Consider the following 22,813-nt stretch of genomic DNA (forward strand, 5'->3'; position numbering starts at 1 on the left):
GAAAAAAAGAGGACTGAGCACGCCCCCATTCTCATCAACGGGGCTGTAGTGGAACAGGTTGAGAGCTTCAAGTTCCTTGGTGTCCACATCATCAACAAACTATCATGGTCCAAACACACCAAGACAGTCGTGAAGAGGGCACGTCAAAGCCTATTCCCCCTCAGGAGACTGAATAGATTTGGCATGGGTCCTCAGATCCTCAAAAAGTTATATAGCTGCACCATCGAGAGCATCCTGACTGGTTGCATCACTGCCTGGTATGGCAACTGCTCGGCCTACGATCGCAATGCACTACAGAGGGTAGTGCGTACAGCCCAGTACATCACTGGGGCCAAGCTTCTTGCCATCCAGAACCTCTATACCAGGTGGTGTCAGAGGAAGGCCCTAAAAATGGTCAAAGACTCCAGCCACCCTAGTCATAGACTGTTCTCTCTGCTAATCATGGCTACCCAGACTATTTGCATTGCCCCCCCCCCCCAAAGAGGAGATCACTCTGCATGGCGAAAATGCTCTGGGAATGAAGAGCCAATTGTTGTAATTACGACTATAATTTTGTATTTATCTATTTATTTAGTTTACCCAACCCAGGAGCAGCCTTCACATGTGACTTACTCTCTGAGGACTTGATTTAATTTGTTTACGGCAGCCAGACTATTCAATCCGACTTCTTGGTGGAGCCATAAAGTGACTCTAATTGTTCTGCCTATTTTTTGAATTCCATCAGCTCTAAATCAAATTAATCACTATCCTCTGAACACTGAAATGCAGCGGGAGTTTACCACTGTGGTCTCTGTGGGAATCAGTGAGCTTTGCTCAAATGTGTTTATGAATTTTTGATTGGGACAAAGAGACCGAAAATCATCGGTGGTGATTTGCAGTGAACACTTTTTGATTAGTGAGGAATGAGAAGGATGTGCCAGAGGGTAATAAGAAATGCTGGTGTTACTGGGAGGGAAATATGTTGGTCAAAGCCAGGTGTTTTGTAGTATGAATCCAATTGATACGCAATGGTAGCGCTGAAACACACTGGACACTGCAATAACTTTAGTGTCATTGCATTAGGGTTGTAATCAGGGCAAGGTTACACCAGTGTGTGTGTCCTTATGCAATATTGTTAGATTGATGAATCAATCACTTGGCCAGTTGGCCTGGCCCGGGAGAGGCAGTTGTTGTAACATGTCCACATCTGCATGGCAAAATGAGCACACAGGGCAGAGAGAGGAGATGAGACTAACAGGCTAGAGGCCATGGTGCACTGTGCAGACCATACTACCGGGGAAAGGATCACAAGCTGCTAGACTGTGGCCTTGTAATCCGCTCTCAATGGAAAGGGTGATCATTGGTGTGCTTTTTTTGACACTTCTATTGGATTTCAGATGTTGGTTTTTCAGTCATAGTTCTGCATCATATGCTCTGGGGGTTCTGTGAGATGGGGTTTGAACCATACAAAGGTGAACAAAGGCAAAATGACTAATATATCAATGGACATAGAGACGTGATTAGAAATTACCGGTACTGAAAAATTTGCAGGTTGGTATTTATTGTCTTGAATCTTGCCCTGGAGGCAGCTCTGCAGTGTGGTCACTAGCTGGCACAGCCACAAAGTCATAATATCTGATTTGAAACCTAACCTTAACAACACTGCTAACCGTAATGCCTAACCCTTAGCCAATTTTGACTTTGCAGCTGGCCCATCTAGCGGAAACCGCTCAGTTCTACTTACAGGGCAAGATTCATGACGATAAACGTCAACCTGCGGAAGATTCATTACACCTTTCAAATACTGATTTTCTAACATTTTTCTTTGAGTTTCTTTGTTCAAAAAGTTTCACAGGGAGTTGACTTGCACGTAGTTTCTCATGTCACACTCACTGAAAATATTTCACTGAAAGCTTACAGTGCGGTGTGCTTTGGTGCCCAGAACTTTCTGATTCCCACACCTCATTACTGTTGCTCACCATTACACATTGATGATGATTATGATAATGGTGGTGCACAATCAGGGGCTGTAAGCTATTTGTATAGAACAGGAACATCAATACCTGTACAGTACATGACTGCAGGGCCCATCTCATACATTTAAAAGCAAAGCTATGTGTAAAATTGGTATGTTGCCATTTTAGCGCTTTGAATTTCCTCTGCATCATAATGCATTTACATAAAATCCACAACCTCTCATTTCAGAGTGGAATTTATCTAGCCAATTTAGGAGGCAGTGAATACAGTGGGAAAGTAATTGCTATTGGCCCTATTGAAATGGGTTTAGTTCAGACTCCTCTCTCCCCTTTCCTCCCATCTCTTGTAATTTGTGCCGAATGTCTAACCTGTTGAAAAACGTCACGAGCAAAACTCTGATGGCTTCATTAAGTGCTCTGAGAAGATTCATACCACTCTGCTGTTGAATACAAATGGAAATAAACTGAACTAAATGTACGGATGTGACTGCTAAAAGAACAGTATGCATACTTTTACTTCAGGACGTGCCCATTTTCTGGTGCCTTATTGCGGCAATAACTCTGGTCTATACGGCCAGTATTTTACATTTATTTGACAACCAGTCTGAGACGACGCACATGAGAAGACAACTGCATCATCTGAACTATGATAGGAGGTAATTGCATAAAAATAAAAATAAAGCTGAAGTGGTTGAGTTGTTCTTAATGCAGTGTTACGTTCTGTACCAGTGGCCTCATCTCAGTCTGCAGCATAGCATCTGTGGATTTCCAATAACCTTTCTATCTGGATGGGCTCAGCTCTGTAGGCACTGCACTATTAACTGAGACACATTCTGTTTTCTGCTCTCTGCTCCACAGACTGCAGAACAGCTACACTGCCTCCCAGCGGGCCAACCAGGACCTGGAGGAGAAGCTTCATGCCCTGGTAACGTTTCAACTCTTTCAACTGCCCTCAGAGCTTATCTATAGGTGTTCATTGGACAACACACATTTCATGTACTTCTAGTGACTACTTTTGAAAGGAAACCTTTACGCACAACTTGTACCATAAAGTTAAAGGGGCAATCTGCAGTTGCTACATACATTTTTGGACTTTTGAATTAATATAGATGTAGTTGCTACATACATTTTTGGTCTTATGAATTAATTATATGTACCCATTGATTCTTTAAGAATATAACTTATAAATGCCTCATTAGCTTAGTTCAACTGTCATACCCCATCAGAACCCAAAATATATGTTTGCATTACTCCAATGTTTGTAAACAAAGTAAATGTAAACAAACAGTATAGCCTCAAAACATCGTTAACCTCTTAAAGATCAGGACCCTTTTTTTCAATTTTCGCCTAAAATGACATACCCAAATCTAACTGCCTGTAGCAAGGATATGCATATTCTTGATACCATTTGAAAGGAAACACTTTGAAGTTTGTGGAAATTTGAAATTAATGTAAGAGAATATAACACATTAGATCTGGTATAAGATAATACAAACAAAAAACCATGTGTTTTCTATTTATTTTTTTGTTCCATCATCTTTGAAATGCAAGAAAAAGGCCACAATATATTATTGCAGTTTAGGCGCAATTTAGATTTTGGCCACTAGAATGGCAGCAGTGTGTGTGCAAAGTTTCAGTTTGATCCAGTGAAGCATTGCAAAACTGGACTATTTTGTATGAAGTCTGCCCAAATGTGCCGAATTGGTCAATTTATACATTTTCAAGTACATAAATATAGAGAACATACAAAAATGATATGGTAATACAAAATGTAAGTTTACACATTCCCAGGAATGTCATACATGATGGATCATTAGCTTATACACTAACTTTCACACATCTAGATGGCCGGCGGGGTGGGTGTGGAGCCAGAGACAGCAGGGGTTCAAACTTTAGAACCCAGTTCCGACATTTGAATATAAAAATGGATTTGATCAAACAAAACTATGCTACATTTTATCTCTGGGACCCTTAGGATGACAAATCAGAGCAAGATTACTGGATGTAAGTACATTATTTACCTTCAGAGGTGAATGTATCAAACCAGTTGCTGTGATAAGTTTTTTGTTGTTGTGCACTCTCCTCAAACAATAGCATGGTATTTTACACTGTAATAGCTACTGTAAATTGGACAGTGCAGTTAGATTAACAATAATTAAGTTAATTAAGTTTTCTGCCCATATAAGACATGTCTATGTCCTGGAAAGTTCCCTGTTACTTACAACAGTCATGCTAATCACATTAGCGCACGTTAGCTCAACTGTCCTGTATACGGGACACCGGTCCCGTAGAGGTTAAACTACATTTTTGATATCATGGATGGTCAGTCCTTGCATCCATAGCTCTGTCTATGAATTTGAGTGGTTACATTGCTCCAGCCCCATCCCTCAGCTTTTTACCGAACAGGGGCGGGGAAATGGCTTTGTAATTGTTTAAACTGCTGTTTGACCCTTTAATTATTTAATCTCAAATTAACCTTCACTCCAATTTTCAAAATATTACTTTTCCTTTTGACCTTTCCCTGGTCAAACGTATTATAGATTTGCAAACACTACAACTTCCAATTGCAGGTTTCTATGTCACTGAGTTTCCCAGTATACCAGGTCAGTGGATCTATTCTGTATTGGGGTAGAGTCTCTCCCATACAGCTGTGTGTGTGTATTTTCTAAAGTGCACTCTCATTATCCCACACCTGTCAGCCATTTTTTTTGGGGGGGGGGGAGGTTCTGTGGTACAGAGTGCAGCTAGGGAATTGACTAAATAGAAAGGCCAAATCATTCTATCACCCATGTCTCTGCTAAGCCCCCTGGGAGATGGGAAGGTCCACAACGCTGCTATTCCCTGTGGCAGCACGCCAGGAAAACCTGTGTGTGTGCGTGTGTGCGCACGCTCCAAACCCACCACAAGTGACAACTATGGAATTTATGTGCAAAAAGAGGGACAGTTGTACATATTCCCACAATGGCAAATCCCAGACTGTCCCTTTTAAAACATGGCTAACTATGTATGATGCTTGATATAGGTTTATCGGAAGATCACAATATGACTCGCCAACCATACATAACAACCGTGAATTCACATCATCATTGTTTCTCCACTAACATCAATCATGTATTAAATATCAGGACATAAAGTATGCATCGATGTTAGATGTGCTCTATATGTGCGCTGCAGTCCCCACATGTCTGATGGTTGTTTGATTAGCCTCTCAATTAAATGTAAATGTGCTTTATTGCGATGACATATTGATACATATTGCCAAAGCACAATGTTACAATAAACAGGTTATGGAAATCAACAGAATAATAGTAACAATGTTAAATGGGGGGGGGGGTGTACTCTCTGTGTGTATATGTCGGTGGTATGTGTATGTGTGTGCATACTTTATGTACATTCTTTCCAATCACATTGTCAAAGGAAACGTGCCCCCTGGCCCAATATTGAGTTCCCATCAAATGTAAATGGTCTGTCAGAATAGTTATATTTACAGTGCCTTCAGAAAGTATTCGCACCACTTGACTTGTTCAACATTTTGTTGTGTTGCAGCCTGAATTTAAAATGGATTACATTTAGATTTTTTGTCACTGGCCTACACACAATAATACCCCACAATGTCAAATAATTGAATTATGTTTTTAGAATACTAAATGTTCTAATTAATACAAAATGAAGAGCTGAAATGTTTTGAGTCAATAAGTATTCAACCCCTTTGTTATGGCAAGCCTAAATGTTGTTCCCTCTAAGCTTTGTGCGTGCGTGCCGCGCGCTTCCTCCAGGACTTTCGCTCAGAAGAAATGCCAATGCCGCGCAGAGACGCAAGAGATTGAACTTCACTGAGTTCGCCCCATTAATTTGCACTATAGAGATCAACTTTTTTTCTGTGATCGAATCAACATTAGATCATTACATTCGGGAGGTATTCAGACCCCTTTACTTTTTCCACATTTTGTTATGTTACAACCTTATTCTAAAATGGATTAAATAAATACAAATCCTCATCAATCTACACACAATACCCCATAATGGCAAAGTGAAAACAGGTTTTTAGAAATTTCTGCAAATGTATTAAAAATAAAAAACCGATACCTTATTTACATAGGTATTCAGACCCTTTGCTATGAGACTCGAAATTGAGCTCAGGTGCATCCTGTTTCCATTGATCATCCTTGAGATGTTTCTACAACTTGACTGGAGTCCACCTGTGGTAAATTCAATTGATTGGACATGATTTGGAAAGGCACACACCTGTCTATATAAGGTCCCACTGTTGACAGTGCATGTCAGAGCAACAAACAAAAAAATTATGTACGTAGACAGGATTGTGTCGAGGCACAGATCTGGGGAAAGGTACCAACACATTTCTGCAGCATTGAAGGTCCCCAAGAACACAGTGGCCTACATCATTCTTAAATGGAAGAAGTTTGGAACCACCAAGACTCTTCCTAGAGCTAGCTGCATGGCCAGCCTGAGCAATTGGGGGAGAAGGGCCTTGGTCAGGGAGGTGATCAAGAACCCGATGGTCACTCTGACAGAGCTCCAGAGTTCCTCTGTGGAGATGGGAGAACCTTCCAGAAGGACAACCATCACTGCAGCACTCCACCAATCAGGCCTTTATGGTGGCCAGACGGAAGCCACTCCTCAGTAAAAGGCACATGACAGCCCGCTAAAGGACTCTCAGACCATGAGAAACAACATTCTGTGGTCTGATGAAACCAAGGTTGAACTCTTTGGCCAGAATGCCAAGCGTCACGTCTGGAGGAAACCTGGCATCATCCATACGGTGAAGCATGGTGGTGGCAGCATCATGCTGTGGGGATGTTTTTCAGCGGCAGGGACTGGGAGACTAGTCAGGATCGAGGGAAAGATGAACGGAGATCCTTGATGAAAACCTGTTCCAGAGCGCTCAGGACCTCAGACTGGGGCGAAGGTTCACCTTCCAACAGGACAACGACCCTAAGTCTCTGAATGTCCTTGAGTGGCCCAGCCAGAGCCCGGACTTGAACCTGACGAAACATCTCTGGAGAGACCTGAAAATAGCTGTGTAGCGACGCTCCCCATCCAACCTGACAGAGCTTGAAAGGATCTGCAGAGAAGAATGGGAGAAACTCCCCAAATACAGGTGTGCCAAGCTTGTAGCGTCATACCCAAGAAGACTTGAGGCTGTAATCGTTGCCAAAGGTGTTTCAACAAAGTACTGAGTAAAGGGTCTGAATACTTATATAAATGTGATATTAAAGTTTTGCAAAAAAATCTAAAAACCAGTTTTTGCTTCGTCATTATGGGGTAAGGTGTGTAGACTGATGAGGAACAAAAACAATTAAATCAATTTTAGAATAAGGCTGTAACGTAACAAAATGTGGAAAAAGACAAGGGGTCTGAATACTTTCCGAATGCACTGGAGTATCTTACCAAGACGACATTGAATGTTCCTGAGTGGCCTAGTTACACTTTTGACTTAAATCGACTTGAAAATCTATGCCATGACTTGAAAATGGCTGTCTAGCAATGACCAACAACTTCACAGAGCTTGAAGAATTTAAAAAAGAATAATGTGCAAATGCTGTACAATCTAGGTGTGCACACAAATCGTCGGTCCTTGTCACAGATGGGCTATTCCAGCAGACGACCACACAAGGTTCCACTCTTATCAGCATGAGTCCATGGCTCCGTCCTGCTTGGTGTCAACCGTACAGGCTGGTGGCAGTGGTGTAATGGTGTGGGGAATGTTTTCCTGGCGCACATTAGGTCACTTGATACCAATTGTGCAACGTTTCCATGTCAGGCTGTTCTGGAGGCAAAGGAGGGTTTGGCCCGGTACAAGATGGGTGTACCTAATAAACTGGCAACTGAGTGAATATAGTTGTGATCCTTTGCTGGTGGCTGTAGTACAGTCCCCTGTCCCCTCTGATAGCTGTGTGACAATCAAAGTCAAGCTGCACTGTGTTACTAGGGAAAGACAGAAACTATGTTGCTGTGTAACTGCCAACTCTGCATGGCAAGTGATCTGAACACAACTACAAGCAGTCTCCCTTGACTGCCCGTTACCTACAGGCTAGCCCTCCCAGACTGGATTCACAGCACATAGGCCTATTTACTGTCGAATTATCTACAAACATTCTACTGTCTGATTTTAGTCCAGCCCTGTTGTCAGTGTAGAGGAGGTAGCTTTAGCAAAATAGATGAGAGGATGGATGGGCTGGTAATCTCTTTTCACTGGCCAGAGGATTACTCTGCCCAAAACATGCTCTGTCCTCACACTCACCTAGTCAGAGGCGGCCTTTAGCCATACACAGTAGGGATGGGCATTTAAAAGAATGTCTGTGTTTTGAGTACTTTCATTAAAATAATTTTGAGTACTCGCATCTTAGCGTGAAACGGGGCTGAAGGGAAAAAGTTGGCAGTAATTGTTCCAATTACTGGTTGTTCTGATACACAACTGAAAACAAAACATAACATATTTTCAAAGCATTTGACATACTCCAGACAATAAACACAACTTAGTTAGACATTTTGTCAGTGCTTATAAATTTAACTAGCAAAATTGTTGCATTTGTAAATTGAGTATTCAATTATAAGTAAACAAATTACAAACCTTGAATCGAGTACTCGCGGCCACCGCTAGTACACATCTCTCAAATCCTCCTTCCTCATCCTTGGGGATTCCATTATTTTTGTGTTAAGCCTAAATGTGTGATATTTCCCAGTTCTCTTTAGAGTTCTATTATGAGTTTATTGATAGTGTAAGTTGGGAATAAGCCTATGGACCACTGTCGAACAGTTGTGGCTTAAATTGCATGCCTGTTTCAACATATTCTGACGTGTTGCGTTAGAGGAGTTCGCGATCAGAAACCTTATTAACCGATGAAGCACTGGAGATCTTGCTAAGTGTGTAAAAGAAGAGACCAAAATGTTCTGTCTTGTCGTCTTTGTTCTCACCATCCGTCTGTCTTATTTCTTCTTTCTTTTCTTTCTCTCATTCTCTTCCTCTCTCCTCATGCTGCTGCTTCGTGACGGGCTGTCTCATCAGGCTGCTATCAGTCAAACCTGGGTCTACGCAGTTGCGTTATCATTATTTATCTCTCCCGTCTACCTCCCCCCATCACCCTCCTCCTCCCCACGCTTATCATTTATTACTGTTGTCGTTTTCATTAATGCTCTGCTTGTTGTCTCTGAATTAGGACGTCTCCCCATCCTCCTGTCTTGTCCTGGAAAACTGCTCTAGATGTCCCGCAGTAGATCATCCTGTCTATGTAGCTCTGCTATGGCCCTTTGCATGGGGGTTGGGGTTGGGTTGGGCATGAGGTGTTGGGGGGAAATAATGTGTTTCTCTAGGTGTGCCTAGTGATTCAAACTTTAGTTTTCTAGTCTCAAGTCCCCCACCTCTCTATATATCCCCTTTTGAGTTACCGTAGGCTTGTTATGCGCTGCAGCACAAGTGCTGTAGTAGAGATCACTTAGGTGTTTTATGGCCGTGTCTTTGCCCAGTTGAGCTTGCGTCTCTGCATCACAATGAGGGGCTGACTGGCTTTTTTTCTTTCAGCCTCTTCAGTTGAGAATATACTGTACAGATAATTGGTTCATTTTTGACATGGCAAGCAATGGAGCAGGAGCTACAGTCTGGGTCTCATTCTGTGTATATGTCTCTCAGTAACTCCCCTTCTCACTGATTCTCTATCCTCTCTTCAAGCAGGTGTGATTTAATGGTAGTGACTATACCTTATCCCTTGGTGAGGATTGGATCTGAAACAACCGGACAGAGCTCCTAAGTGCTCACTGCCGTGCCGGCTTCAGTTAACATCCAGTAAATTGACAATATGTCAGATATAAGCTGCAGGTAGGGCCCCCCGAACAGAATAGCAAGCCTGATCAGGGTGGCGCTCGGCTGGTGGGCTTACAAGGTGTCAGTGCAGGTCCAAGCCACTCACAGTGGGCTCACTGGAGGCTCTAATGAACCTGTGGTGAATATTAATGCACAATATTGATGTATTCATATTAATGTACAATCTGGACCTGCGCTCACTTACTAACACAAACACACTACACACACACAGGAGTCACAGAATCTGGATCCGCACTCTTAATTGGTTTGGAAGTTCTCCAGCTCAGGGGTTTGGGGATTATTTGCTGCGAGAGAATGTTCAGAAGCCCAGAGAAAACCGGCGTTTGTTTTTCCAATTTTAAATAGGGAACTCTTCTGTTGTTAAAACTCAACTTGACAGGTATTGCACGTATAGTGTGAGGTCCCTACTGTACCAAGCACAATTTGTAGGCTAAATCTTACTTAAAAGCATAGTCACCACAGCCACTGACGACCACAGGCTATTCCTGTGGTACATCTGAAATCAGAGACATCTTTTTATATTAGAGAATCCCTTAAATCCTGATATAATAATATCAGGATAATCAGAAAATGTTAGTGCTGAAGCTACAGAGTATTTTATCAACTGTTGCCTGTCATGGCCCTTTACCTGTCATATCACATAACTGTATGATAACTGAAGCGATTCACTGGCCCTCAAAAAATACAATAGCATGTCACCTGCCCAGCTGTTTTCCTAAAGTTATAGGTCGTTTTTTCCCCTAATTAATTGCATGGGTGAGTAGGAGAGGGAGTAACTACATATTATGGGGACTCGGCACAGACTCAGACCCAGAGTACTTTGAGTTCACACTGTGTTACTTCATAATGTGCTATCGATCTGTTTATGTAGGACATATCCTGTGCCGGTACGGTTTTTGTTTCTCTCTAACCACACTGCTGAGCTGAGTGGATAGCAAAAGCAGCAGCCTCAGTCTCTGTGCTGCTGTGTCAGCTAGCGGAGAGGATGAAGGAGGAGACATGCTTTAACTGTAATCAATGAGGAAATCACTCCCTATGTGTACTTCAGAGGAGGCTGGTGGGATGAGCCATAGAAGAACAGGCTCATTGTAATGGCTGGAATGGAATAAATAGAACTGAGTCAAACATGTAGTTTCCATATGTTTGGTCTGTTTGAGTCCAGCAGCTAGTGCACCACTACACTGGCTATGGTTATCCCAATGTGAATGATGCGTGAAGCTGCTCTCTAACATTATGCCTCCCACCACCATTCTCTTTCTACAGCTCCGTAAAGTGGAGAGGGACAAGAAGACCATGGACCTGGAGATAGTGGAGCTCACCAACAAACTCCTGGATGCCAAGAACACCATTGACAAGCTGGAGGAGTTGAACGTGGGTGTTATCTCACTGTCCCTCTTTGAGTTATCACATACCAGATATTAAGTTATGTGTATAATATAGAACCACAGTGTGTGGTAAGATTAAAACATTGAACTGATCAACCACACTGTTCTGAGAATAAAGTGAGTCTGAGTGCTGTATGAGAAATGGCCTTGTTGTTGATCTTGTTGATTCTTCTCCCTGACAGGAGCGCTATCGGCAAGATTGCAATTTGGCCGTGCAGCTGTTGAAGTGCAATAAGTCCCATTTCAGAAACCACAAGTTTGCAGATGTAAGTATAGCTCTGATCGTATAATGGAAATGATTGAGGCTCGTCTATAAAACGCCTTCCACTTGTCACATTGGCATTGTTGGAGCTTGAATGTGTTTTGCACTCCGTAGTGACACTCTTGGATGTGGGAGAGAGAGAGAAAGAGGGGGAGAGCTTTCGCCTGGGTGGTTTTTAAAAAGTCTGCGGAGCTCTTCACTTGTTTTGTCTGACCCTGGCGTCAGAGAGGACTAGGCAAAGAGAGAAACAAAAAGAATCGAAAGAGGGAGAGGATAAAAAAGCTGAGATTTGCCTGGCCGCTTAATCACAGCATGTGTGTGTGTGAGTGTTGGGCATTCAACGCTATGAGGTACATGTGTGTACGATACAGTGCATTCGGAAAGTATTCAGACCCCTTGACTTTTTCCACATTTTGTTACATTACAGCCTTATTCACAATACCTATAATGACAAAGCAACAACAGGTTTTTATCAATTATTGCAAATGTATAAAAAATTAAACCTTAAATATTAAATTTACATAAGTATTCAGACCCTTTACTCACTACGTTGTTGAAGCACCTTTGGCAGCGATTACAGCCTCAAGTTATCTTGGGTAGGGCGCTACAAGCTTGGCACACCTGTATTTGGGGAGTTTCTCCCATTCTTCTCTGCAGATCCTTTTAAGCTCGTTCAGGTTGAATGGGGAGCGTCGCTGCACAGCTATTTTCAGGTCTCTCCAGAGATGTTCGATCGGGTTCAAGTCCGGGCTCTGGCTGGGCCACTCAAGGACATTCAGAGCCACTCCTGCGTTGTCTTGGCTGTGTGCTTAGGGTCGTTGTCCTGTTGGAAGGTGAACCTTCTCCCCAGTCTGAGGTCCTGAGCGCTCTAGAGCAGGTTTTCATCAAGGATCTCTCTGTACTTTGCTCTGTTCATCTATCCCTCGATCCTGATTAGTCTCCCAGTCCCTGCCACTGAAAAACATCCCCACAGCATGATTCTGCCAACACCATGCTTCAACATAAGGATGGTGCCAGGTTTCCTCCAGACGTGACGCTTGGCATTCAGGCCAAAGATTTCAACCTAGGTTTCATCAGACCAGAGAATCTTGTTTCTCCTGGTTTGAGAGTCCTTAAGGTGCCTTTTGGCAAACTCCAAACGGGCTGTCATGTGCCTTTTACTGAGGAGTGGCTGCCGTCTGGCCAATCTACCATAAAGGCTTGATTGGTGGAGTGCTGCAGAGATGGTTGTCCTTCTGGAAGGTTCTCCCATCTCCACAGACGAACTCTGGAGCTCTATCAGAGTGACCATCGGGTTCTTGGTCACCTCCCTGACCAAGGCCCTTCTCCCCCGATTGCTCAGTTTGGCCGGGCGGCCAGCTCTAGGAAGAGTCTTGGTGGTTCCAAACTTCTTCCATTTAAGAATGTTGGAGGCCACTGTGTTCTTCGGGACCTTCAATGCTGTAGAAATGTTTTGGTACCCTTCCCTAGATCTGTACCTCGACACAATCCTGTCTCGGAGCTCTACGGACAATGTCTTCAACCTCATGGCTTGGTTTTTGCTCTGACATGCATGGTCAACTGTGGGGCCTTATATAGACAGGTGTGTGCCTTTCCAATCAAGTTGTAGAAACATCTCAAGGATGATCAATGGAAACAAGATGCACCTGAGCTCAATTTCGAGTCTCATAGCAAAGGGTCTGAATACTTATGTAAATAAGGTTTTTCTGGTTTTTTATTTTTATAAATTTGCAAACATTTCTAAAAACCTGTTTTCGCTTTGTCATTATGTGGTATTGTGTGTATATTGAAGAAAAAAAAATCAATTTTAGAATAAGCCTGTAATGTAAGAAAATGTGGAAAAAGGGAAGGAGTCTGAATAATTTCTGAATGCACTGTAATACTTTCTTAGTCTGCAACTGCTATTGACAGCAATGATGTCAGAAAACTCCAAGCACCCCTGTCTCTGTTCTCACCTCTGGGTGAGCCACTGAGTTCAACACTGACTTCATCAGAGCCTGCTGGATAATCAATACAACAGCCAACAAAGGACTTGAAGTCAGTATAATTAAACAAATCCATCGAAACCAAAGTGTTGTGCTATGAATCCGTCTCTTCGATTAAATGTTTTTCTGAAGTGTAAAATCCATTCGATTCATATTTCTCCCCTAATTTCACTCCCTAAAACTCGATTAAAGAACATGTTTAGCTACGTCCCAATTGTTTTGAACAATGCCATTATGAAGGAGGAGGCTCCTCTGGTCATCACTTCCATAACCAGCAAATGTTTTACTGAGTACGTTTACATACACACTAATAATTAGATATTAAATGGATTATGGCAGTAGGCAGATTATGCAATAATCATGTAAACACCTTACTCTGCTTATCTAAATCGACGTAAGGTCAAAATCGAAGTAAGCGTACGCTGATTAACACACCTGGTTTTCTCAGCAATCTTTCGAATTATTAGGAGATGTAAACACCTTAGTCAGCGTTCCAGCTGTGTATTTGATCTGCACATGTGCTAGCACCAGCCCAGCGAGCCTCCCTCTTTAGTGCGAGTTTAGTGAGTTCGGAACAACTGAAACGTACAGTGGGGAGAACAAGTATTTGATACACTGCCGATTTTGCAGGTTTTCCTACTTACAAAGCATGTAGAGGTCTGTAATTGTTATCATAGGTACACTTCAACTGTAAAACAAAAATCCAGAAAATCACATTGTATGATTTTTAAGTAATTAATTTGCATTTTATTGCATGACATAAGTATTTGATACATCAGAAAAGCAGAACTTAATATTTGGTACAGAAACCTTTGTTTGCAATTACAGAGATCATACGTTTCCTGTAGGTCTTGACCAGGTTTGCACACACGGCAGCAGGGATTTTGGCCCACTCCTCCATACAGACCTTCTCCAGATCCTTCAGGTTTCGGGGCTGTCGCTGGGCAATACGGACTTTCAGCTCCCTCCAAAGATTTTCTATTGGGTTCAGGTCTGGAGACTGGCTAGGCCACTCCAGGACCTTGAGATGCTTCTTACGGAGCCACTCCTTCGTGCTGTGTGTTTCGGGTCGTTGTCATGCTGGAAGACCCAGCCACGACCCATCTTCAATGCTCTTACTGAGGGAAGGAGGTTGTTGGCCAAGATCTCGCGATACATGGCCCCATCCATCCTCCCCTCAATATGGTGCAGTCGTCCTGTCCCCTTTGCAGAAAAGCATCCCCAAAGAATGATGTTTCCACCTCCATGCTTCACGGTTGGGATGACGTTCTTGGGGTTGTACTCATCTTTCTTCTTCCTCCAAACACGGCGAGTGGAGTTTAGACCAAAAAGCTCTATTTTTGTCTCATCAGACCACATTACCTTCTCCCATTCCTCCTCTGGATCATCCAGATGGTCATTGGCAAACTTCAGACGGGCCTGGACGTGCGCTGGCTTGAGCAGGGGGACCTTGCGTGTGCTGCAGGATTTTAATCCATGACGGCGTAGTGTCTTACTAATGGTTTTCTTTAAGACTGTGGTCCCAGCTCTCTTCAGGTCATTGACCAGGTCCTGCCGTGTAGTTCTGGGCTGATCCCTCACCTTCCTCATGATCATTGATGCCCCATGAGGTGAGATCTTGCATGGAGCCCCAGGCCGAGGGTGATTGACCGTCATCTTGAACTTCTTCCATTTTCTAATAATTGCGCCAACAGTTGTTGCCTTCTCACCAAGCTGCTTGCCTAATGTCCTGTAGCCCATTCCAGCCTTGTGCAGGTCTACAATTTTATCCCTGATGTCCTTACACAGCTCTCTGGTCTTGGCCATTGTGGAGAGGTTGGAGTCTGTTTGATTGAGTGTGTGGACAGGTGTCTTTTATACAGGTAACGAGTTCAAACAGGTGCAGTTAATACAGGTAACGAGTGGAGAATAGGAGGGCTTCTTAAAGAAAAACTAACAGGTCTGTGAGAGCCGGAATTCTTACTGGTTGGTAGGTGATCAAATACTTATGTCATGCAATAAAATGCAAATGAATTACTTAAAAATCATACAATGTGATTTTCTGGATTTTTGTTTTAGATTCCGTCTCTCACAGTTGAAGTGTACCTATGATAAAAATTACAGACCTCTACATGCTTTGTAAGTAGGAAAACCTGCAAAATCGGCAGTGTATCAAATACTTGTTCTCCCCACTGTATGTATAGGTAAGGTGACTAGGCATCAGGATATATGATAAGAGTAGCAGCAGCGTATATAATGATTGTGTGTGTGTAGAGTCAGTATAAATGTATGTGCATAATGTGTGTGTGAGCAAATTATTAGTGTTCCTGTAGTCCATAATCAGCCAAATTGGAGTTGGTCTAGGGTGTCTGGGATGGTGGAGTTAATGTGTGCCATAACCAGCCTCTCAAAGCACTTAATGATTACAGTTGTGAGTGCTACAGGGCGATAGTCATTGTGGCATGAAGCCTTAGAGTTTTTGGGAACAGGAATGATGGTGGTCGTCTTAAAACATGTCTGGATTACAGACTGGCGCAAGGAGAGGTTGAAAATGACCGTGAATATTCCTGCCAGCTGTTCTGTGCATGCTCTGAGAATGTGCCCTGGAATACCGTCGGGCGCCACGGCCTTGCAGGTTTTGACCTGATTAAAGACCTTACTCACGTCGGGCTTGGAGAGCGAGACCACCTAGTCCTCTGGGTCAGTGGGGTGGCCCCAACACACAGCACAATGTTGTGGTTGTCGAAGCGTTCGTCTGGTAGAGGGGCATCGTTGTGCAGATCACAGCTTGGTCTTCCTTTGCATTTCCTTCCTAGGCATTGGAGCCTGTGCAATATGATTCCACCTTATTCCTATATTGTCCTTTTGTTTATTTGATGACTCTGCGGAGGTCATAGAGGGACTTCTTGTTCCTGTCCTCAGCTGTAGCCTCAAGGTTGTCAGCAATAGCCCTGTGTGCGGTAGCCCTCTCCTTTAGTTTAGCTCTAACCTCCATGTTAATCCAGGGCTTTTGAATGGGGAAGTAGCGAACCTTCACTTTGGGGACAACGCCGCCAATGCATTTCCTAATCAAGCCGGTGACTGGTGGTTAGCTCGTCAATGTTATCGGCAGAGTCTCAAAACATATTCCAATCAGCGCTAGCAAAGCAGTTCTGTAGCATAACCTCTGATTCTGGTGACCATTTTTCAACTGAGCGAGTCACTGGTGCTTCCTGTTTGAGCACAGTACAGAGTCATGATCTGATTTGCCGAATGACTGACGAGGGAGGGCCTTGTATGCTTGCTTGTGGGTAGAATAACAGTGGTCTAGGACTTAATCACCATAGGTGCGAAGGAGACTTGTTGATGGAAGTTGGGCATCACATGTTAAACACTGAACAGTCAATACTGTCATGTTGGTTGTAAGAAATGAACAACTAGTGCTTATGTCTGGATACACTTGATTTGCAGTTACGATTTGAATTACATTTCAAAAGTAGCAGTTTATAGATATTCTACTTTTTGTTCAACTAAATTATAAATAAACTGGTAGATGCCTAATTTTAGTGCCAAAGTCCGACCCTTTTCAGTGAATTTTAGTTACGTCATGGTCTCCGCTACCTGTGCTCTTAACAATCCAATCCCCCATAGTAAATGAGAGACAGTGTTTGAAGGTGCGGCTTAGGGATTTAAGGTATTTTTCCTAGTCCATTGATCCACAGGGCTACCTGCTGCTCTAACACCTTCAGTTAGTTAGTATATGAATCGACGGTGCTGTCTTAACGCCTGATGCTCTGGTCTCTAGAGGACTATTACTGCCGATGTGACAACCATGTTGTCGCTGCAGGGCCGTGACTGCCAGCCAGGACTATTTTTAGGGGATGTATCATTCTTGCCTGAATTCGTACACGGCTCTGTTGGCTACATACTTCAGTCTGAGACTGTCATCGTTGAAGTTGTTTGTGGTGACGTCAAAATGAGGGGTGTTGTACTAAACAAAGTACTCTCTTTAACCAATCAGAGTATCAAAGCCAAAGACACATTTTCAAAATGCCTCTTTACCCACGTGTGTTCTGGCTCTGGCCCAACCCATTGGTTCCTGGGAGGTACTCAGATCGACTCATTGCGGAGAAGAAACTAACGTCCGTGGGCGTAGCGTTTGGCCAGAGCAAGGAGTTTTGGTAGCCAGGCAAGTATAATTAATCTAAGCAGAAAGATCTCCCAGTCCTGCCATAATTGATTACTGCTGGGAAACCCAACAATCTGCCACAAGCTGCAGATCTGTTCACACACCTCATTTTATTCCCTTGTTTTATGATCAGCTGATACATTGTAGAATAATAGTGAAGACATCAAAACTATGAAATAACACATATGGAATCATGTAGTAACCAAAAAAAGTGTTAAACAAATCCAAATATATTTTATATTTGAGATTCTTCAAATAGCCACCCTTTGCCTTGATGACAGCTTTGCACACTCTTGGCATTCTCTCAACCAGCTTCACCTGGAATACTTTTCGCACATACGCTGAGAACTTGTTGGCTGCTTTTCCTTCACTCTGCGGTCCGACTCATCCTAAACCATCTCAATTTGGTTGAGGTTGGGGATTGTGGAGGCCAGGTCATCTGATGCAGTACTCCATCACTCTCCTTCTTGGTAAAATAGCCCTTACACAGCCTGGAGGTGTGTTGGGTCATTGTCCTTTTGAAAAACAAATGATAGTCCCACTAAGCCCAAACCAGATGGGATGGCGTATCGCTGCAGAATGCTGTGGTAGCCATGCTGGTTAAGTGTGCCTTGAATTCTAAATAAATCACAGTGTCACCAGCAAAGCACCCCCACAACATAACACCTCCTCCTCCATGCTTTACGGTGGGAAATACACATGCGGAGATCATCTGTTCACCCACACCGCGTCTCACAAAGACACGGCGGTTGGAACCAAAAATCTCAAATTTGGACTCCAGACCAAAGGACAAATTTCCATCGGCCTAATGTCCATTGCTCGTGTTTATTGGCCCAAGCAAGTCTCTTCTTCTTATTGGTGTCTTTTAGTAGTGGTTTCTGTAGCTCAGCTGGTAGAGCACTGCGCTTGTAACGCCAAGGTAGTGGGTTCGATCCCCGGGACCACCCATACACAAAAAATTTATGCACGCATGACTGTAAGTCGCTTTGGATAAAAGCGTCTGCTAAATGGCATATTATTATTATTATTATTATTGGTGTCCTTTAGTAGTGGTTTCTTTGTAGCAATTCGACCATGAAGGCCTGATTCATACAGTCTCCTCTGAACAGTTGATGTTAAGATGTGTCTATTACTTGAACTCTGTGAAGCATTCATTACGGCTGCAATTTCTGAGGCTGGTAACTCTAATGAACTTATCCTCTGCAGCAGAGGGAACTCTGGGTCTTCCATTCCTGTGGCGGTCCTCATGAGAGCCAGTTTCATCATAGCACTTGATGGTTTTTGCTACTTTCAAAGTTCTTGAAATGTTCCGTATTGACTGACCTTCATGTCTTAAAGTAATGATGGACTGTCGTTTCTCTTTGCTTATTTGAGCTGTTCTTGCCATAATATTGACTTTTTTTTTACCAAATAGGGCTATCTTCTGTATACCCCCCCCCCCCCCCCCCTTGTTACAACACAACTGATTGGCTGAAATAGATTAAGAAGGAAAGAAATTCCACAAATTAACTTTTAAGAAGGCACGCCTATTAATTGAAATGCATCCCAGGTGACTACCTTATGAAGCTGGTTGAGAGAATGCCAAGAATCTCAAATATAAAATATATTTTGATTTGTTTAACACTTTTTTTGGTTACTACATGATTCCATATGTGTTATTTCATAGTTTTGATGTCTTCACTATTAGTAAAAATAAAGAAAACTCTTGAATGAGTAATGTAGCAAATTCGTCCTTATACTAATCAAAGAACAAAAGTATTTCAGAGTTTTTGTAGAATTAAGATAGACTTTATTACATACGCAATAGTGGTTTGCAAAGCATCTTTCTTCTACCACTCAGCTCTCCGTTTATATAGTCATATTTACATACATTTTAGCTTAAAACCCCTCCCTCTTGGGTTCCCCCACCACTGTCTTCAGTTTCCCCCTCTTGACCGCTCCGCCCACTTCCTTAGTCTATGATAGTGGCGAAATCTGACTTCTATTCAGTTTGGAAACAATGATGGTACAATCAATCAAGCCCTTGTCATGCAAAAATAATCATGTTCAGTTTGAACTCTGTTCAACCCAGGCTCACCCTGGCTTGACCTGGAGATTGATTGTTGGACATGGCAGGTCCACACTCAATATCTCAAACATACCCAAACCCAACCCCTCTCTCCCCTCCCATCATGCTGTAATTACTCATGTTTAGTCTGAACTCTGTTCAACTCTGGCTCCGTTTTCAGGACTTTGTCTGAGGAGAGAGGCAAAAGGCAACAGTCTGGTTTCAGTCTCTGATAAGGTAGGACAGCCGTGGATTAGGTAAGAGCGAGGAATTCGACCCGAGGTCAGATCCCCATTTCACACACAAACCCAGTGAGAGGAATTAATTAAGTTCTTGCCTAGCAACAGCGATCTACCCATGTTTAACCCTGGCTCTGTGTTCGTCATGTTGTGATTAACTTTGTTTATCTAAATGAAAAATCCTCATCATGAGTAGGTGTTCTAAAATTTTTGACCGTTTAGTATATATATATAAAAACATTATTTGATGGAACATTGAATTTGGCTTTACCGCTATTAGCCCATAGAAACGCATTGAATAACAGATTCATACATGGGAAAACAGATAGTAAAAAAAGAAATCTAAAGAACATTTGTTTTCAAGTCTCTATCCTATGAGAGATATAAGAAAGATCATGAAACTACTTTAAAAAATGTTTTACACATATTTAACCCCTTTTTTTAGGCACTAAACTACTTCCATGCTTCCATTCATTTTTCAAACTGGTACCGGGCTACCTTCAGACGAGTCTTGTGAGGCTTGTGGGCATCCTAGAGCAAAACAACCGTTCGGACGCTACATATGTTTTCGTGACCAATTTTCGTGATGTCTCATGGTCTGAAAAACACTGCTGTAGCTCTGCCGCCTTTCACCGCAGATGCTGAAGGCCGACATGCTTTAAACAGGCAGATTTGTATGGGGATGTTTTTATTATGCTAATTTGATTTATGTGGGGGCGTGGACATCAACTGTAGGGGGTTTGGTACAATGAGTGCATACATTTGTAGCATCTTGGCATTTCAAACATCTTAACATTGCCAGCGCCAACCTTGAACCAACTAAGCCACTCAGGACATAGATGAGAACATAGTCCCAGAAAGTGGTAGTTCTTGTAATGGGTCTTCAGATTGAGATCCAATTGCTGCAGTGAGCTATTTTCGCAATACAAAACAAGTGAAGTGCCTTGAAGATGATGACATATTTTTTTTTTATCAAAGCATTGGCCATAAGGCAATATCCCCTTGACAGTCCTTATCCATTAGGAGAGAATAAGTAAGACAGAAGCATCATAAAAGTACACCAAAGGGAAACATGGATAACCATGGTTATAGAGTCCTCCTGGGAAAAGATCTGGCAGTATGGACATGGAGAGGCAGAGAGGCAAGCAGACAGGCTGTCAGACAGACAGCATTGAGTCATCCTGTCCAGGTGAGCTGCTCCCTGGGAGGGGAGGCCATCTCCCTCAGCCGTGTATACAAATCATCTTATCATGCGGGCAGCAGCCATCTGTGGGAGATTTGATGGATTCTGAAGATTGGCTAAGGAAACACAAGTCAATTATACAGCATGGCAGGAGTTGCCCAGCAGCCCAGTCCTGAAGCTTATCACTAGAGTGGATTGGCTGTCTGCAAGCACCAATTCACACTGCTGCACATGTGATTGTTCTGAGAAAGCTAAGCTTTTGTCTCCCTAGGCATTATGCCATATATATGATACCCACTTTGCCTCAAACTGTTCCTCTGTTGTTGAGTTTATGCGTATTGATAGAATTTGCCGTGAGTAGGCGGTTAGTACAATAGCATGTAAAATGACCATGACTGTGGCCATCAATGGACCCATGCAGATTTACATCACAATGATTGTCTGCAGTGCTTATAATAATACAGCCAGTGTTCTACAGGAAAGAATGGTGCTAAAAAAGGTATCTCACTCACTGAAGAATGAAACACTTCTTGCTAGAGTCATGACCCATGACTCTTGGCAGCTTGTTAGATCTCTATATGTAATTGGGCAGAGGTCAGGGGTATGTCATGTCAAATTCTGACTAGTAGAGTAGGAGTCACCTGGCAGCCCTTTACTGTTGTATTGATCCTGCCTGGCCCACCCTGCTGACCAGAGGAAGTGAAGGGGAGGCGGGCGTGCCGATCGTTGTTCACCAGGATCGTTAGGGCATCAGCGAGCGGGGACTGTGGAATCGCTTATTCTCTCTGCCCATTTTCCACAAATCAATATCTCAGCCATGGCTCGTCACACCCAGTAAAACCGTGATAGAAGGTCCCTAGATGCCGGCCTTTTTTTCTTTACTGCCTCTACTCACATTCTCTTTCTTTCTCGCCACCCTTCAGTTATCTCATTGGAGGTTCGTTTTTTTTTTTACAGCGCTGACTGAAGTTCAGATACAGTGAGGGAAAAAAGTATTTGATCCCCTGCTGATTTTGTACGTTTTCCCACTGACAAAGATCAGTCTATAATTTTAATGGTAGGTTTATTTGAACAGTGAGAGACAGAATAACAACAAAAACATCCAGAAAAACGCATGTAGAAAATGTTATAAATTGATTTGCATTTTAATGAGGGAAATAAGAATTTGACCCCTCTGCAAAACATGACTTAGTACTTGGTGGCAAAACCCTTGTTGGCAATCAGAGGTCAGACGTTTCTTGTAGTTGGCCACCAGGTTTGCACACATCTCAGGAGGGATTTTGTCCCACTCCTCTTTGCAGATCTTCTCCAAGTCATTAAGGTTTCGAGCCTGACATTTGGCAACTCAAACCTTCAGCTCCCTCCACAGATTTTATATGGGATTAAGGTCTGGAGACTGGCTAGGCCACTCCAGGACCTTAATGTGCTTCTTCTTGAGCCACTCCTTTGTTGCCTTGGCCGTGTGTTTTGGGTCATTGTCATGCTGGAATACCCATGTTCAATACCCTGGCTGAGGGAAGGAGGTTCTCACCCAAGATTTGAAGGTACATGGCGCCGTCCATCGTCTCTTTGATGCGGTGAAGTTGTCCTGTCCCCTTAGCAGAAAAACACCCCCAAAGCAGAATGTTTCCACCTCCATGTTTGATGGTGTTCTTGGGGTCATAGGCAGCATTCCTCCTCCTCCAAACACGGCGAGTTGGGTTGATGCCAAAGAGATCGATTTTGGTCTCATCTGACCACAACACTTTCACCCAGTTCTCCTCTGAATCA

At 43.0% G+C, this 22,813-nt stretch overlaps 1 protein-coding gene across 1 annotated transcript in view; it reads left to right on the forward strand.

Moving 5' to 3' along the window:
- LOC311109056 (tight junction-associated protein 1-like) overlaps window positions 1-22,813 on the forward strand; it is a 120,586-nt gene that overhangs the window by 91,648 nt on the left and 6,125 nt on the right. Inside the window, exons 7-9 of the mRNA XM_084151842.1 lie at window positions 2,814-2,880; window positions 11,059-11,166; window positions 11,363-11,446. Of these exons, the coding sequence (XP_084007968.1) occupies window positions 2,814-2,880; window positions 11,059-11,166; window positions 11,363-11,446 (259 nt within the window). The remainder of the gene's footprint in view (window positions 1-2,813; window positions 2,881-11,058; window positions 11,167-11,362; window positions 11,447-22,813) is intronic.

This window comes from Coregonus lavaretus, assembly GCF_964263955.1.
Source record: "Coregonus lavaretus genome assembly, chromosome: 1".
In the NCBI taxonomy this organism is placed as follows: domain Eukaryota; kingdom Metazoa; phylum Chordata; class Actinopteri; order Salmoniformes; family Salmonidae; genus Coregonus; species Coregonus lavaretus.